Consider the following 15,043-nt stretch of genomic DNA (forward strand, 5'->3'; position numbering starts at 1 on the left):
ATCACAGTCTCTGGATTTTTTGCCATCTAGGTTGACATTCTGTAATACCTTTAGTTTCATGGGAATGAAGAGCAGTAAGGCATAAAAATACTCTGTGTTCGGGTTTAGAGAACACAGGGCCTGCTTGGATGAATCACATCTACTCTAGAATCTGGGAAATATTTATAGAGCATTGATAAGAAAAGGATATTACCCCATAGGCACTCATAAGTAAAAGAAGGACATGAGATTGGCAGGATCAAAATGAACAGTTATCTATCTCATTACATATATAGAATTATGCCTCAAACTTGACTTTTTGAAAGACCAAGCCTTGGAAGGAAAACACAACCATGCTAAATTTGGATGGGACTTGCACGTTCACCAAGCACTTTTGTAGATATTGTCTTATCTGAGCATCCAAAGTATTATTACCATCCTTATTACATATATGAGAAATCAGTTTGTAAAAGGTTAGGTAATGTACCCAGGGCCAGAGAGTCTACTTTTTAATGATAGATCCAAAACAAGGACCCACATCTCTTAGCTATACAAGGCTGTCTTCCATTTTTTAGACAAGCTTGTATCACAAAACACATGTTCAAAGAAACAATGAATAACCTTGTTTCAGATTAGCATGACATATATGAAAGACTGTTGATATCAAAGCTTTTGAGAGTAATTGAATGATCCCAAAGGTCCATGACAAGTCATCTTGCTGAGAGAGAAATTTACACTATAAAAAGACCAATATTTGGTAACACTTATTGTGGTTAAGCCCAGCCTATCACCCAGCATCCATATGTCTATGAGGTTTTCTTAATTTCCACTGTCTCAATGTAGACCCTAACTCCAATTAAAATTGTTTCTTGGTGAAAATGGTCCTCAAAGCAAGCCATCTGCTAGTTATGGTGATTAAATAGAAAGGTTCCCAAAAAGTAATGGTTCTTAGAACATGGAAGTTTTGGATCAATTTAAGAATAGAAAGGAGAAATTTTACACAGCTCAGAGTTATAATGGGAACAATTTCACCATGTACTATACAAGGAAAAAAATATTTTTGAAATTGCTTTATCTAGTGCTCCAACCAGGGCAAAAATTACATGTTATAGAGAAAATGATATGTTATATTATGATTTATGAATTAGGGGATTCCTTTGTCAGAAATGTCAAGATTGTACTCTCTATACCATTCTTCCCTTACTGATGTACTTTGTAAGAAGAAAATAAAATCAACGCCAGCAAAAAAATAATTACTTATATATTTGATGATAAATTCATAATTAAAACAAAGTTTTTAGCTATAATCACCAAGATGCATAGTAAAAAACTGCAGTATTGCCTAGAATTATTTAAGTTCTGTAGGTGACACAAGGAATATCGAAGATATGGTTAGACTGAGTTTTCACTGCATGTACTTTCTATAGATATTCTTATTATAAAATTCTTATCTGATTTTAATTATCCAATTTTTCTCAGAATATACAATAATCAGAATTAACAAAATTTCTCTATGCAATCTTAGTAATAATGGATAGTCTATTATATATTTTCTCACAAATCAAAAATTAACTTATACTTTGATTAATGTTAACTTCAAAGGTAAGTCCAAGTAAGCAGTTATTAATATTCTCAAAAAAGGAAAATAAAAGAAGGTTCCTTCCATATGATTCTTTCATATTAGTTCCTAGGAGGGAGGCAGTAAAAATAAGCAGTTCTAAAAACTTAGTAACTTTCTTTACTTTCTCATTTTTGATAATATATTGAATTTTAAAATTTCCCAGAGGCCCTTGTAACTATTTTAAAATGTTCTCATTTGCAGTGATAAGGTGATTGGAAGAAGAGTTGTAAATGGGTCACTTCTGAGTTTTCCTTTGGATGTTAAATGGTCCTTTTCTGTCTTCCAATGATAACCAGAGCCATTTGCTCATTTTTTTCTCTGTCATTCTCAGGTAAGCCTCTGAACATCCCTTGCAAAGCATTCTTTGGATTCAGTGGAGAGTCCGGACCAATGATCTACTGGATGAAAGGGGAGAAGTTTATTGAGGAACTAGCAGGTCACATTAGAGAAGGTGAAATAAGGTACAGAACTTGAATTGCTTACTTTTCTTTGCTGTGTTTGCAGTTAAGCAATGGAACATCCTAGAAGAGCTTCTGCCTGGGATTTTAATTGCAACTCCAAATCATTCCATTTTCTAAAGGCTGATCTGGTGGAGAGAATGAGGCTGACTGTCTTAAGAAATGCTAATGTATAAGCTTCCAATATAAGGAAGTTTTCTCAGGTTCTAAGAATATACCATGGGGTATAATGATTCCCTCAAAGCTGCCTAAGCAAATTCCTTTAAGGTTTCAAAGCTTAGGCCACTGTTTCTCTAGTCCCAGCAAAGATCCAAACTTTGTAGGTGACTCTTCAGACCACAGGGCAAATGCTCATTTACTCCCTGGGAACAGACAACTTTCATATGTCATAAGTATAAAGCTGTGGTGGCAGTAGTAAGCCACTACTCGCCAAAATAACTGTTGACTCTTGTTGAATAGTGTTTCTTTTCCCCAGTACCCACTGCTTATCCTGAAAGTGACTTTCAGGTTAGTACCTCCCTAGACCTCTTTTCACTCTCCTGTTACACAGATACCTCCCTGATATATAGATATCTATTCTATTGGTTTTCTAATCCTATGTATATGACCACATTGTACAAATAAGAGATAGGTAATTTTTTCTACCTCAGTCTATGGGGTTACCCTTTGATTTCAGAAATGGTGATATATAATGTACTTTTCTCACTCCAATAGGAATTGGGACCCCTCCCCCTCCACCGCTATTAAGAATCATGAAATGGAAATCAAACCAGTATTTCAGTGCAACTAATGTTAAAATGTGTTCTTTTATTTTTCTTATTAAATATAGAGCAGTTTAAAAGAAAAATGTACACATTATATTATTTACTATGATTAGGTATAATTTATAATAACTACCATGACATTTTTTCTTCATGTGTCCATGTAATAACTCCCCTCTAGGGGTACATAACTTTGAGGGTCTATGAACCCCCTGAGAGTTTATGCAAAATATTCTCTATACGAGCATATTTCTAGGAAGAAAAGTACATGAAAATGTACCTGACACCATTAGTCATCAGGGAAAGATAAATCAAAACCATGTGATAATATTGGGTCGGCCAAAAAGTTCATTCGGGATTTTCTGTAAGATGGTATGGAAAACCCCAACAAACTTTTTGGCCAATACTTCATACTCACTAGGATGGCTATAATCAAAATGTCAGATTACAACAAGTGCTGATGAGGATGCAGAGAAATTGGAACCCTCATACGCTTCTGGTGGGAGTGTAAAATGGTGCAGCCACTTTCTGCAATTCCTCAAATGGTTAAACAAAGAGTTATCAGTAATTCCCTTCCTAGGTATATAACCAAAAGAAATCAAAACATATATCCACACAAAAACTTGTATATAAATGTTCACAGTAGCATTATTCATAATAGACAATAGGTGGAAACAGCCTAAATGACCATTAACTGATGCATGGATAAATAAAATGTGATGTATTCATACAGTGGAATAGTGTTTAGCCATATAAAGGAATAAATGAGATAGTGATACACACTACAACATGGATGAAGCTTGAAAACATTCTGTGAAAGAAGTCAGTGACAAAAGACCACATATTATATGATTTCATTTATATGAAATGCCTAGAATAGGCCAATCTATAGAGACAAAAGTATATTAGTGTTTGCTTAGAGCTGGGAGAATGGAGCGATAAGGGTAAGTACCTAAAGTATATGGGTAAGTTTTATGGAGTGGGTTTTGGTGTGCTGGATACAATATTGTAATCTAAAATGCATTATTTTAAAGTGTACAATTCAGTAACATTTAATACATTCACAATGTTGTGCAACCACCACCACTATCTAGTTCTAGAAATTTTTCATCATCCCAAGAGGAATCTTTATGCCCTTTGAGTCTAAGGCTTCTTTTGGAGGTGATGAAAATGTTACAAAATTGACTGTGCTGATGGTTGCACATACCTGTGAATATACTAAAAAACAGTGAATTGTGCATTTTAAATGGATGAATTGTATGGTATGTAAATGATATCTCAATAAAGCTATTTTTAAAAAAATACTTCTAATTGATTGCCTGACATAAAAAGATACTCAGAAAAAAATAATCAGTATACTACTTACAAATAGTTCTTAACTATTAATTCCCATTTAATCTTTAAGGTTCCTAATAGGTATCACTTTATTAGCCAATTTCAAGTTAAGGTTTATGAAATTAATGCAAATGAATTTATATTAACTTATTTCAGAAGATACATGTTTAGAATTATTCTCAATATATCTGCCTGTAAAAGACTTTAAGGGTCACTCGTCATTTTTCAGAGAAAGAAACTGGTCCCCAAACAGCCAGTGGTAGGTACAGTGGTACAAAGAAGCAAAATTTCCACTACCAAAAAGCTCAGAGCTATGTTTAATGATCAAAGGTAGTAGTTATATGAGCCTAAGATAATTATTTCCCTTTTCCTATACACGACTAATTGGATTTTTAAAAAAATAAACAGGTTTATTGGCACATAATTGACATACAATAAACACACAATTTAGAGTGTATAATCTGTAAGGGCTGATTGATATATGTATCCACCTATGAAGCCATCATCATAATGAAGATAATGAACATATAAATTACCCACAAGTTTCCTGGTGCTCCTTGCTAATGCCCCCTCCTGCCCTTCTTTCAAAACAACACTTATCTTTCTGTCACTATAAATCAGTTTGCATTTTATAGAGTTTTATATAAATGGAATCATGCAGTATGTGCTCTTTTATTGTCCGGATTATTTCACTAAACACAATTATTTTGAGATTCATCTGTCTTGTTACAAGTATCAGTAGTTCATTCTTTTTTTTATTGCTCAGTATTATTCCATTATATGGATATAAACAATTTGGTTATCCATTCACTTGTTGATTGACATTTGGGTTGTTTTCAGTTTGAGGGCTATTACAGATAAAGCTGCTATGAACATACATGTATGCATCTTTGCATGCATATATATTTCCTTTATTCCTGGATAAATGTCTAGACATGGAATGGATGAATTAGATAGTAAGTGTACATTTAACTGTTTTAGTTCCTTTTAAAGCTTTTTTTTTAAAAACTTTACTTTTTAGAATAATTTTAGATTTACGTAAAAATTGTAAAGATAGTGTCTTATTCTGTTCAGCTGCTATAAATTTCATAGACTGGGTGGGTTAAACAACAAATATTTATTTCTCACAGTTCTAGAGATTGGGAAGTCCAAAATCAAGGCACCAGCAGACTCAATGGCTGATGTGAGCTCACTTCCTGGTTGATAGATCGCCATTTTCTTACTGTACCCTCACGTGTCCTCACATGGCAAAAGAGGCAGTTTTTCTTATTAACATCTTAAGTTACTATGGTACATTTGTTACAATTAAAGAACCAAAATTGATACGTTATTATTAACTAAAGTCAATACTTCATTCAAATGGCCTTAGTTTTTACTTACTGTCTTTTTTATTTCTCCAGGATTATCTGACTTTTTAAGAATCTTCCAAACTATACTCCAAAGTGGTTATACCATTTTACAAAAGAAAAGTTAGGCCATGCTGCTGCTCCAGCAGCAAATGATTAGAGTGGTGGGAGACAAAGCACACATATGTGAAACAGTTTAATCCAGTCCCAGCCACTGTATTAGGTGCCAAATGAGTCACCCAGATATTAAAGCGCTATAGGAAGTCAAACTTTCAGGATTTGCAGAACATCATTGTTTACTGGATTCTGTTAGATCCTCTTTCTCTACCATCTGCAACCCTTCCAGTAACAAAGGGTGCACACCTATATTTTTGCAGGGGAGGAAAGTAACATAGAATTTGCTTTGAAAATTTCACAAAACCTTACTAGCTAACTAGAGACACTTTCAGAGAAGTGCAAAGAGGCAGGAATTCCTGGCCAAGAGAAACATATAGTTGGCCATTTTGTAATATTAATTGTATGATCTATGATCTATTTGGGAGCTTGTGTGGGTGTGGGAATTCATTCAGGCTATGGCCATTTATGCTAACACACGAGTTAATTACTAGATTCTGTTTTCTAGCTTCCAAAAGCAATGTCCTTGAAACAAGATTTTTACACAGTATGGTGGATTGGAACAAATCTGGTAGTTTCATCGAAAACAAAATTGTTAATCATATCATTAGTTCAATCAAGAAAAGATCTGCATTCTTTCATAGCCCACATATATTCTCCAAAGGGAACAGTTCTGACAGCAGAATGCTGAAGATGTGAAGTAGAGGATTCCTCTCAAAATCATTTCTGGAAACAAAATTTCCTTCTGAATGCATAGCTCTCCCAAAGGGTATTAGGCAGAAATTTGGCATAGCCCTACCAAAGTCCATGATGTTTCTAAGAGACTGAGCCCTAAGGAAATTTGAACCCAAATGTAGCATCCAATCACAACTGCCAGCCTATCCCATACAACTGCATTGCAGCATTTCCACTGACTCCAAAAGATGTCATCTGTGGGGATGTTAAGGGAATTTTGCATATGCAGTAGCATAAGCTACAGTTGTGCAAATCTGGTTATTTTTATCTACCATTTTAAAGTCCTTGCAACAAGCTGCTCTCTACAAGCTCTACCATGTCTATTCAGAGAAGTCAAATTATTATTTGGAGGAGACCCAGTGGAAACTATCATTAGGAGAGGACTTCCTAATTTCTGTCCCTCTGTTTAAACTTAATGGGAACGGCTTGCAAAGTGGGGTAAGAGAGTTCATGAACAGGAGTAGTCTTTGGGTATGAGCATTCTAGCAAGACCAACCCAGTTCCACACCTTTACAGACCTTCCTTTTAATTAATCTTATCAGAGACTTGAGAATTTTTTTTTAAAAATTACAGTGAGGTACATATTCCACAGTGTTAATAAAAAATGCCAGAGAAACTGAACTAATCCTATTAAACAAGAAATAATAGTCCTTAAGCTTCCCTGCAGGGTTGTGAATTGCATCTGATAGTTGATGGAGACTGCATGAATTTCAGTGCAATTGCTTTGCCCCAATGGAGAGTAATTTTCGATTATAAATCTCACTTTACAAATCTCCCTATCAATAGCTAATGTTTTTCCCCCAGCCAATACCATAAAGCAAGTTTACCAAATCTTGTATAATTCTTGACCTGAAAAACATATTCAATTTATCTTAAGGCTTTTCAGACAAGCTTCTTAAAATGCAAATAATTTAATTACTTTCAATTCCTAAAAGGCTACAAGTTGAATATGGGCTTTGTTCGCTTGTAAGTTTTGTTTTTTTCACTCCTGCTTCTACCACTTTCCAGCCTTCTGTTTCCATCCCTTTACCTTAACATACCTTTCTTGAGTAAGTGAAATGCTCTTGACAAAGAAGGGAATGTGATACAGGTATGAAAAGATTTTATTCTTAAAATAGAGTAAGTCTATGTTAAAGATCCAAAATAACCTATTAGTATCTCACCAATTTAAACAAATAATATAGAGCTGGGACTATTAATTTTCCCCCAGGAAGCCCAAGGCAAAATGATGAGCTCTGTTTTGGCAGCTTCCCACCATGCTTTTTCAGTGCCTTGAAACACCCAACCTGCTCTGGCTGCCCCAAAATTGAACTAAAAACATAACAAAACAATCCCCTAATACACACATAATCTCTTTTTTTCTCCCACTCTCAGGTCATCCCACTGGAAGGAGGAATATTGATTGATCACTTTGCCTTGACTTAAATAATTTTCAAAACTCATCATATATATATGTAAGTGTAGATATTGTAAGTCATAAGGAGGGTTCAATGGAAAAGTAAACTTCATAAGCAGCATAGTTTTACCTAAGGGCAGCCTTAATGACCATTTGTCTGAAGGATGATTTTTGGAGGAGTGGTGACTCTACTATCCACAGTTCCACTTCCACAGTGGGTCTTAGCCTTGACGTATGCATAAAATATTTAAAGGCTACCTAAGACATATTTGTTATCTCTCTTCATTTACTGAGCAGATTATAGATGCCTAGTCTCAAATATGGTGTTTTCTATTGTAAGCTGCTCGAGACAAGCAACTATAGTTAGTAAATAATAATAATTCCTCCATGTTTCTATGCTACACAGTACATTGCAAAAACATTTTGACATCCTAAATTACATTGGATTTTTATGATAACCATCTGAGATAAATCATATCAGTTTATTTTACAGATTAAAAAATCTGAGGTTTAGTGACTGAGGAAGAGCTGTCCTCGGGCAGTTGATTCATAGTTCCAGTGGAGCTACATTGACTTTATCAGAACACAGCTAGCAAGAATCATCAATTCTCAGAATGATCTGTTGTAGCCCACATTTAGGATATAAAGAGTCAAAACCTGCCCGGGACTGAAAGAGTAAAAAATCAGTTGGGACTGAGAATAAGCAGCCCAGCTATTAATCAGGCTGGGAGGACAGACAGATAAAACCAGCTGCAAAGTTAACAGAAAATACTATTTCTTCCAAGGTCATGCAGCAGTTGTATAATGCCATAATGACCCCCACCTCTTTGGAGTGACTACTGCTTTCTTACCAGTGATGCCCAGACCTGCTTTGCTATTTTCATATTACTGGGAATACCCAATTAGTAAACCACCTCCACCTCATGACAGTACACAATACCTAGTCAATCCTCCCCCCATACCACCAACTGCCTCAGAAGCTGCAATCAATCCAGAACTCATTTCTGCTTCTTTACACCATCCTCAGAATCTTTAGTGGGAACCCAAATGTTACAAAAGATGCTTTTTTCTTCTCTTCAATCAAGAAACAATCCACAGTTCCTCTGGAGCGTTCCTTCCACAGTGTATTCAGTCAACAAATCTGATTGTGTCAGCCTATGGGCTTGATCCTGGTCTTTGACTAATAAGGCTTTAACAGGAATTTTTTAAAAAAGCAAATGACACTAAAATAAAGATTTTGTTTCCTTAAGAGTGTTTTTAAAAACTGTCTCCTATTATTGATGTTCTCAATCATTATTCCTAGATAATGATTACTCATACTCAGAATAAAGACCCAGAGACTTGCAAGATACCTAGTCATCAAAGGAGGATTCAATTTGGTTTAAGGGACTATTTACAGTTAATGGAAACTGGAACAGCACATACAACTCAACATCAAAAAAACAAAGAACCCAATTAAAAATGAGCAGAAGACCTGAATAAACATTTTTCCAAAGAGGAAATGCAGAAGGCCAACAGGCACATGAAAAGATGCTAAACGTCGCTAATCATCAGGGAAATGCAAATCAAAACCAAAATGAGAGATCACCTCACACCTGTCAGAATGGTTCTCATCAAAAAGAACACAAATAACAAATGTTGGAGAGGATGTGGAGGAAAGGGTACCTTAGTACACTGTTGGTGGGATTGTAAATTGGTACAGCCACTATAGAAAACAGTATGGAAGTTCCTCAAAAAACTAAAAATAGAACTACCATATGTTCCAAGAATTACAAGCTTTCATTTTATTTTATTTTATTTTATTTATTTTTTATTTTGGGGGGAATCCAATCTCTTTGCTCTATTTCATTTTTGATTTTTTAAAAATTCCATCTTTATTGAAGTATGATTAACAAATAAAAATTGTATATATTTAATGTATACAATGTGATGTTTTGGTATATGTATACATTGTGAAATGATTACCACAATCAACTAATTAACATATCCATCACCACACAGTTATCATTTTTGTGTGTGTATGGTGAAAACACTTGAGATTTACTCTCCTCTCAAATTTCAAGGATACAGTACAGTATTGTTAACTATAGTCACCATGCTGTACATTAGGTTTCCAGAACTTATTATCTTACAACTGAAAGTTTGTACTCTTTGACCAGCAATTCCCCATTTCATCTACCAACCAGCATCTCCCTATTTCTTCCACCCTCCAGCTCCTGGTAACCACCATTCTGTCACTATTAGTTTGGCTTGTCTAGAGTTCATATATAAGTAATATTATACAGTATTTTTCAGTATTTTTCATTCTCTGTCTGACTTATTTGACTTAATATTCTCCAGGTTCCCCTATGTTGTCATAAATTGCAAGATTTTCTTTTCTTTTTTGTGACTGAATAATATTTCATTGTACACATAAACCATATATTCTTTTTCCATTCATCTACTGATGGACACAAGTTGTTTCCACATCTTGCCTATTATGAATAATGCTAAATTGAGTGTGAGAGTACAAATATCTTTTTGAGATCTTGATTTCATTTCCTTTGATATATACCCAGAAGCGGGATTGCTTGATCATATGGTAGTTCCATTTTTAGTTTTTGGAGGAATCTCTGTACTCTTTTCCACAATGGCTGCACCAAATTGCATTCCCACGATTAGTATACAGTGTTCCCTTTTCTCCACATTCTTGCCAATGGATATTAACCCGTTATCAGATTTCTGGTTTGCAAATATTTTCTCCCATTCTGCAGGTTACAGTTTCACTCTCATTTTATTTTATTGAGGTATAATTGACATATACCATTATATTAGTTAAGCTCACATAGTTAACATAGTTAACTCTTTTATTAATGTGGTGAGAATGCTTAAGATCTAATCTCAGCAATGTTCACGTATACAATACATGTTACTAACTATAGTCACCATGCTGTATATTAGATCCTCAGAACGTCTTATAACTGCTTTTATTGCTATCATTATTTTAAACAAACTGTTACCAGCTAGATCAATTATGAATAGGAAAAATAAAATATTTTTTCTTTATTTATTCCTTCTCTAACACTCTTCCTTTCATTATGTAGATCCAAATTTCTGAACTATATCATTTTCATTTTCTCCTAAGAGGTTCTTTTAACATTTCTTGCAAGACAGGTATACTGACAACAAATTCCCTCAGTTTTTATTTGTCTGAAAAAGTCTTTATTTTTCCTTCACATTTGAAGGATAAATGGATACAGTATTCTAGGTTGGTAGTAATTTTCTTTCAACACTTTCAATATTTCACTCCACTCTCGTCTTGCTTACATAGTTTCTAAAGAGAAGTCTGATGTATTTCTTATTCTTATTCCTCTATAGCTAAGCTTTTTCCTCTGAATTCTTTTAAGATTTTCTCTCATTTTTTCACTTTATACAGTTAGAATATGATGCATCAAGGTGTAACTTTTCTAATTTTCACTCTGCTTGGTATTCTCTGAACTTCTGCATCTGTGGTCTGGTATCTTTGGAAAATTCTCAGTTATTATTACTTCAAATATTTCTATTGTTCCTTTCTCTTTTGGTATTTAGATTACATGTATGTTATGCCTTTTGTAGTTATACCTCAGGTGTTCAATATTTTGTCCCTTTTTTTTCATGCTCTTTTCTCTTTGTGTTTCAATTTAGGAAATTTCTGTTGATTGCCTTCAGGATCACTGATTCTTTGGCCACGTCCAGTCTGTTAATGGCCCATGAAAGACACTCTTTATTTCTATTACAGTGTTTTTATTTCTAGCATTTCCTTCTGAGCCTTTCTTAGAATTTCCATCTCTCTGGTCATGCTACCAAGCTATTGATTTATGTTGTTCACTTTTTCCATTTGAGCCTTTAACATATTAATAATGGTTATTTTATATTCCCATTCTGATAATTCTCTGCCATACTTGAATATGGTTCTGATACTTGCATTGTCTTTTCAGACTTTCTTTTTAACATGCCTTATCATTTTTTGATTGAAAGCCAGATGTGATGTATCAGATAAAAGGAACTGAAGTAAATAGGTCTTTATTGTGAGATTTTATGTTTATGTGGCTAGGAGTTAGGCTGTATTTACTGTTTTCTATAGTCATAGGTGTAAGAGGCTAAAATTTCCTATAATGTACTTGTTTATGTCTCCACTGTTTCTTTCAGTTTTCATAGAGACTGCTTCTTAAATAGGGTCTGAGCTTTGCAGGTTTTTCAGCTGAAAACCTTTGTAATCATACAGGAGCTTGATTGGTGTGGTGGTAAGTATTCTATAATCCTATGGTAAAGTCTTAGTCTTTCAATGAACCTGTACCTTCAGGCTGTGACCTTTACAAGTATTCCTCAGCTTTCCTCCTTTTCTTAGATGAGATAGGAAGGCTTGAGGAGGCTGGAGTTGGATATTTCTCTTCCCCCAGTTTCGGTAAAACCCAAGTAACTTAGGTTCTGTTAAAGAGTTTCACTTGAGGGCGTGCCTTTGTGCCTGAGTGCTCTGGGCTCATTTCAAGATAGTTGCTTTTCCCCTTCCTGTGCCAAAAGCATAAAGGATTCTCTGATCTTCACCCTGAAACTCTGGACAGGCTCTTGGAAGCAAAACTCATGAAAGTACAGGGTACCCCTAAGATTAGATCACATGGAGTTTTTTTTTTTTTTAACTCTCAATCTAGTCCATATTGGGCCTACAGAGACTCATCAATTACATTTTAAGTGTTTTTATTCATACTGATTCCTGCTCCTGGGTTTCTGCTCCCAGTACACTGTGATTCTCAGTATTTGTCTAGCTATCTCAAATTTAGGGGGCAGGAGTTTGCCGTGTGACCTCAATTCTCTGATGGATCTACGAAAAGTTGTTGACTTTTATTTTGTTTGCTTTTTCTCTTGTAAGGATGAGAGTGACAACTTCTAAACATTTTCTAGTATTACTTTTTAATAATAGGTCTTAACAATAAAACTTTTGAAACTAGTGATTTCTGTCACCTGAATTTAGTATTTTTTATTTTGCCCGTGTTCACTGTTGCCTATAACTTGCCTTCAATATTAATCCTTGGAATGAGATACTTCTGAAGTTATTTGAAGTATATCCCAAGACCCCCTTATTTGTATCCTCCATTCCAAAACCAGTCCCTTCAGTGTCTCTCTTTCATTTTGCAAAAACCTGTTCCTATCTTCCCTCCTAGAAAACACTTCCTTCTTCCTTTTGTTTAGGCAGAGTCTTCTCAAGCCTTCTCCAGCTAATTTAGTAAATAATAATCTCTCCCTTTTTTGAAATTCCATTGTAAGAATGACTGTACCATCCTGTTATACTTCATTCCGCCTATAATTTTTTCAGCTGTGTAGATTTTGTCTCCTTGTTTAAATTTTAATGCTTACTGGGAGCAGGCACCTGGTCGTTTAGTGCTTATACTGCTCTTACACCAAATACCTATCCCAGAGCTAGGCACTCAGGGGAATGACAAAGAATAATTGATAGATTGTTACATATCAATATTTGCTAGGAAATTGTGACTGCTCTGCAGAATGATTTATAGACATAAACACCAATTTTCTCTTTAATTACAAAAAAGCAGGTCTCCTCTAGATTTTCAAGAGCTGATAATTAAGACACCTCATATATATTAATAGATGAAGGATCATTTTTCAAATCCTCTCTCTAGATTCTTTCTGCAGCCTGTGAAGAGCTGTTTTTGGAAGCTGCATTAGAAATGAAGAGGGAAAGGCTTTGTCTGGAGGGACAGGATCAGCTTTCTGCCTTATGCCTGGCAAAGGCTGTGGCTGCCCTACATGTGAAGCTTTAAATCAAACTTAATTTGTGGTGCTTAAGCAGCTTCTGGCCTAAAGGGGGTTATCCCATAGCAGGTCACACAGAACTAAAAGAATTGAGTATAGTGTGATATACACATAGCAGGGGGAAAATAGAGTAAAATTCAATATAAACCATTAGGACAGTAAATTCCCAGTTTTCCTTGTTTAGGTATGTGTTGGGAGAGGAGAAAGAGAGGAAAACTGCAAGTTTAGCCAGGAAGAAAAAAATGAATAGACTACCAGTGAAATATGGTTAAGAAAATTCTTATACTAAAGAGACTTACTCAAGTTACCAATGCCAGTATTGTCAACTCTCTGATATGTATATTATTGGAAGGTAACAGAAATAGGGTTAATTTTAAAAGCATCTCTATTTGGGATATAATCTGGTTTTAGGACTTCAGTATGGGAGATTCTCAGATTCTAAGAACTCCCTCTCACCAACCCAACTTTAAGTCTTTCCTTCTCTTAAAGGGGAGCCAGAAGAGATTAATCCAAACCAAATTGAAATATCAATAAGTATAAATACAAATATGTTTCGAGGAGCCAAAATGTATAAACAGTTTACCTTTGGATAATGAAATGTTGGTGTTTAATAACATTCATTTGCATTTGCATATGCCATTTAATCTTGAAATCATTTTACCCATTTTACCCCCACAACAAAGTTAAGTATGGCAGGTATTTTTCCCAACTTAAAGATGAGTTATATTAAGATGCCACTGAGTTAATTACTTTGTAAGAATACAGCTTGAGCTTGTAAGTGGGAGGCCCATATTTATAACCCAGTTTTCTCTGAGTACAGTTGTCTTTTCCAACTTTATGCTAAATGCCAGTAAATCTGAATGTTCTTCTCTGCCTTCCTAACCAGGTGTCAAAAAGGAGATGAGAATTACTTTAAATGCCCCAAATGTTCCATCTTGCAAATTCATGTATTTAACAACCTCACCCCAGAACTTAACAGCAGGCTTTCCACTATTTAGACTCACAATTTTCTCTTTCTTTGGTCAAAACCAGGAGTTAGAAAGTAATAGTAGGCAGTGTACCTACTTTCACCTCACGCAGGAGGCAGCTGGCCATTGGCAAGAATATAACTCTCCAGAGAAACAAGAGGCACGCTCCTCAGGAAAGGTTCCTGGCAACTCAGCTCCTCTGTGAAGAACAATTGTTACTGGCTATTCAAGAACCTTTGCAACTTCACTTGAGAAAGCAAAAGGCAGCACTATGAGAAAATGTCACATAGGGCAGTTCCTCCTAGGGGCATGGGAGGGTGTGGAGGGAAGGAGAAAGACAAATGGCGAGCAATGTCGGGAGAAAGCAGGGCCATGGTAGGTCATTGGAGGATTAGGGGTATATACCTGCATTGGACAGAAGGCAGGAGAAAGTAGAGAACAGGCTTCTCACCGATATTTGGAGATAAAAGGCCACTAAACACCCTTAGTTTAATTCTCATAAGGCAGTCATTTTCAAAGCCCATTTCTTTACCATCTTACCCC

General features: G+C 35.2%; 1 protein-coding gene across 1 annotated transcript in view; it reads left to right on the plus strand.

Moving 5' to 3' along the window:
• IL1RAPL2 (interleukin 1 receptor accessory protein like 2) overlaps nucleotides 1-15,043 on the plus strand; it is a 561,274-nt gene that overhangs the window by 518,645 nt on the left and 27,586 nt on the right. The window contains exon 7 of the mRNA XM_065900231.1: nucleotides 1,932-2,061. Within this exon, the coding sequence (XP_065756303.1) occupies nucleotides 1,932-2,061 (130 nt within the window). The remainder of the gene's footprint in view (nucleotides 1-1,931; nucleotides 2,062-15,043) is intronic.

Source organism: Phocoena phocoena, chromosome X, assembly GCF_963924675.1.
Source record: "Phocoena phocoena chromosome X, mPhoPho1.1, whole genome shotgun sequence".
NCBI classification, from domain to species: domain Eukaryota; kingdom Metazoa; phylum Chordata; class Mammalia; order Artiodactyla; family Phocoenidae; genus Phocoena; species Phocoena phocoena.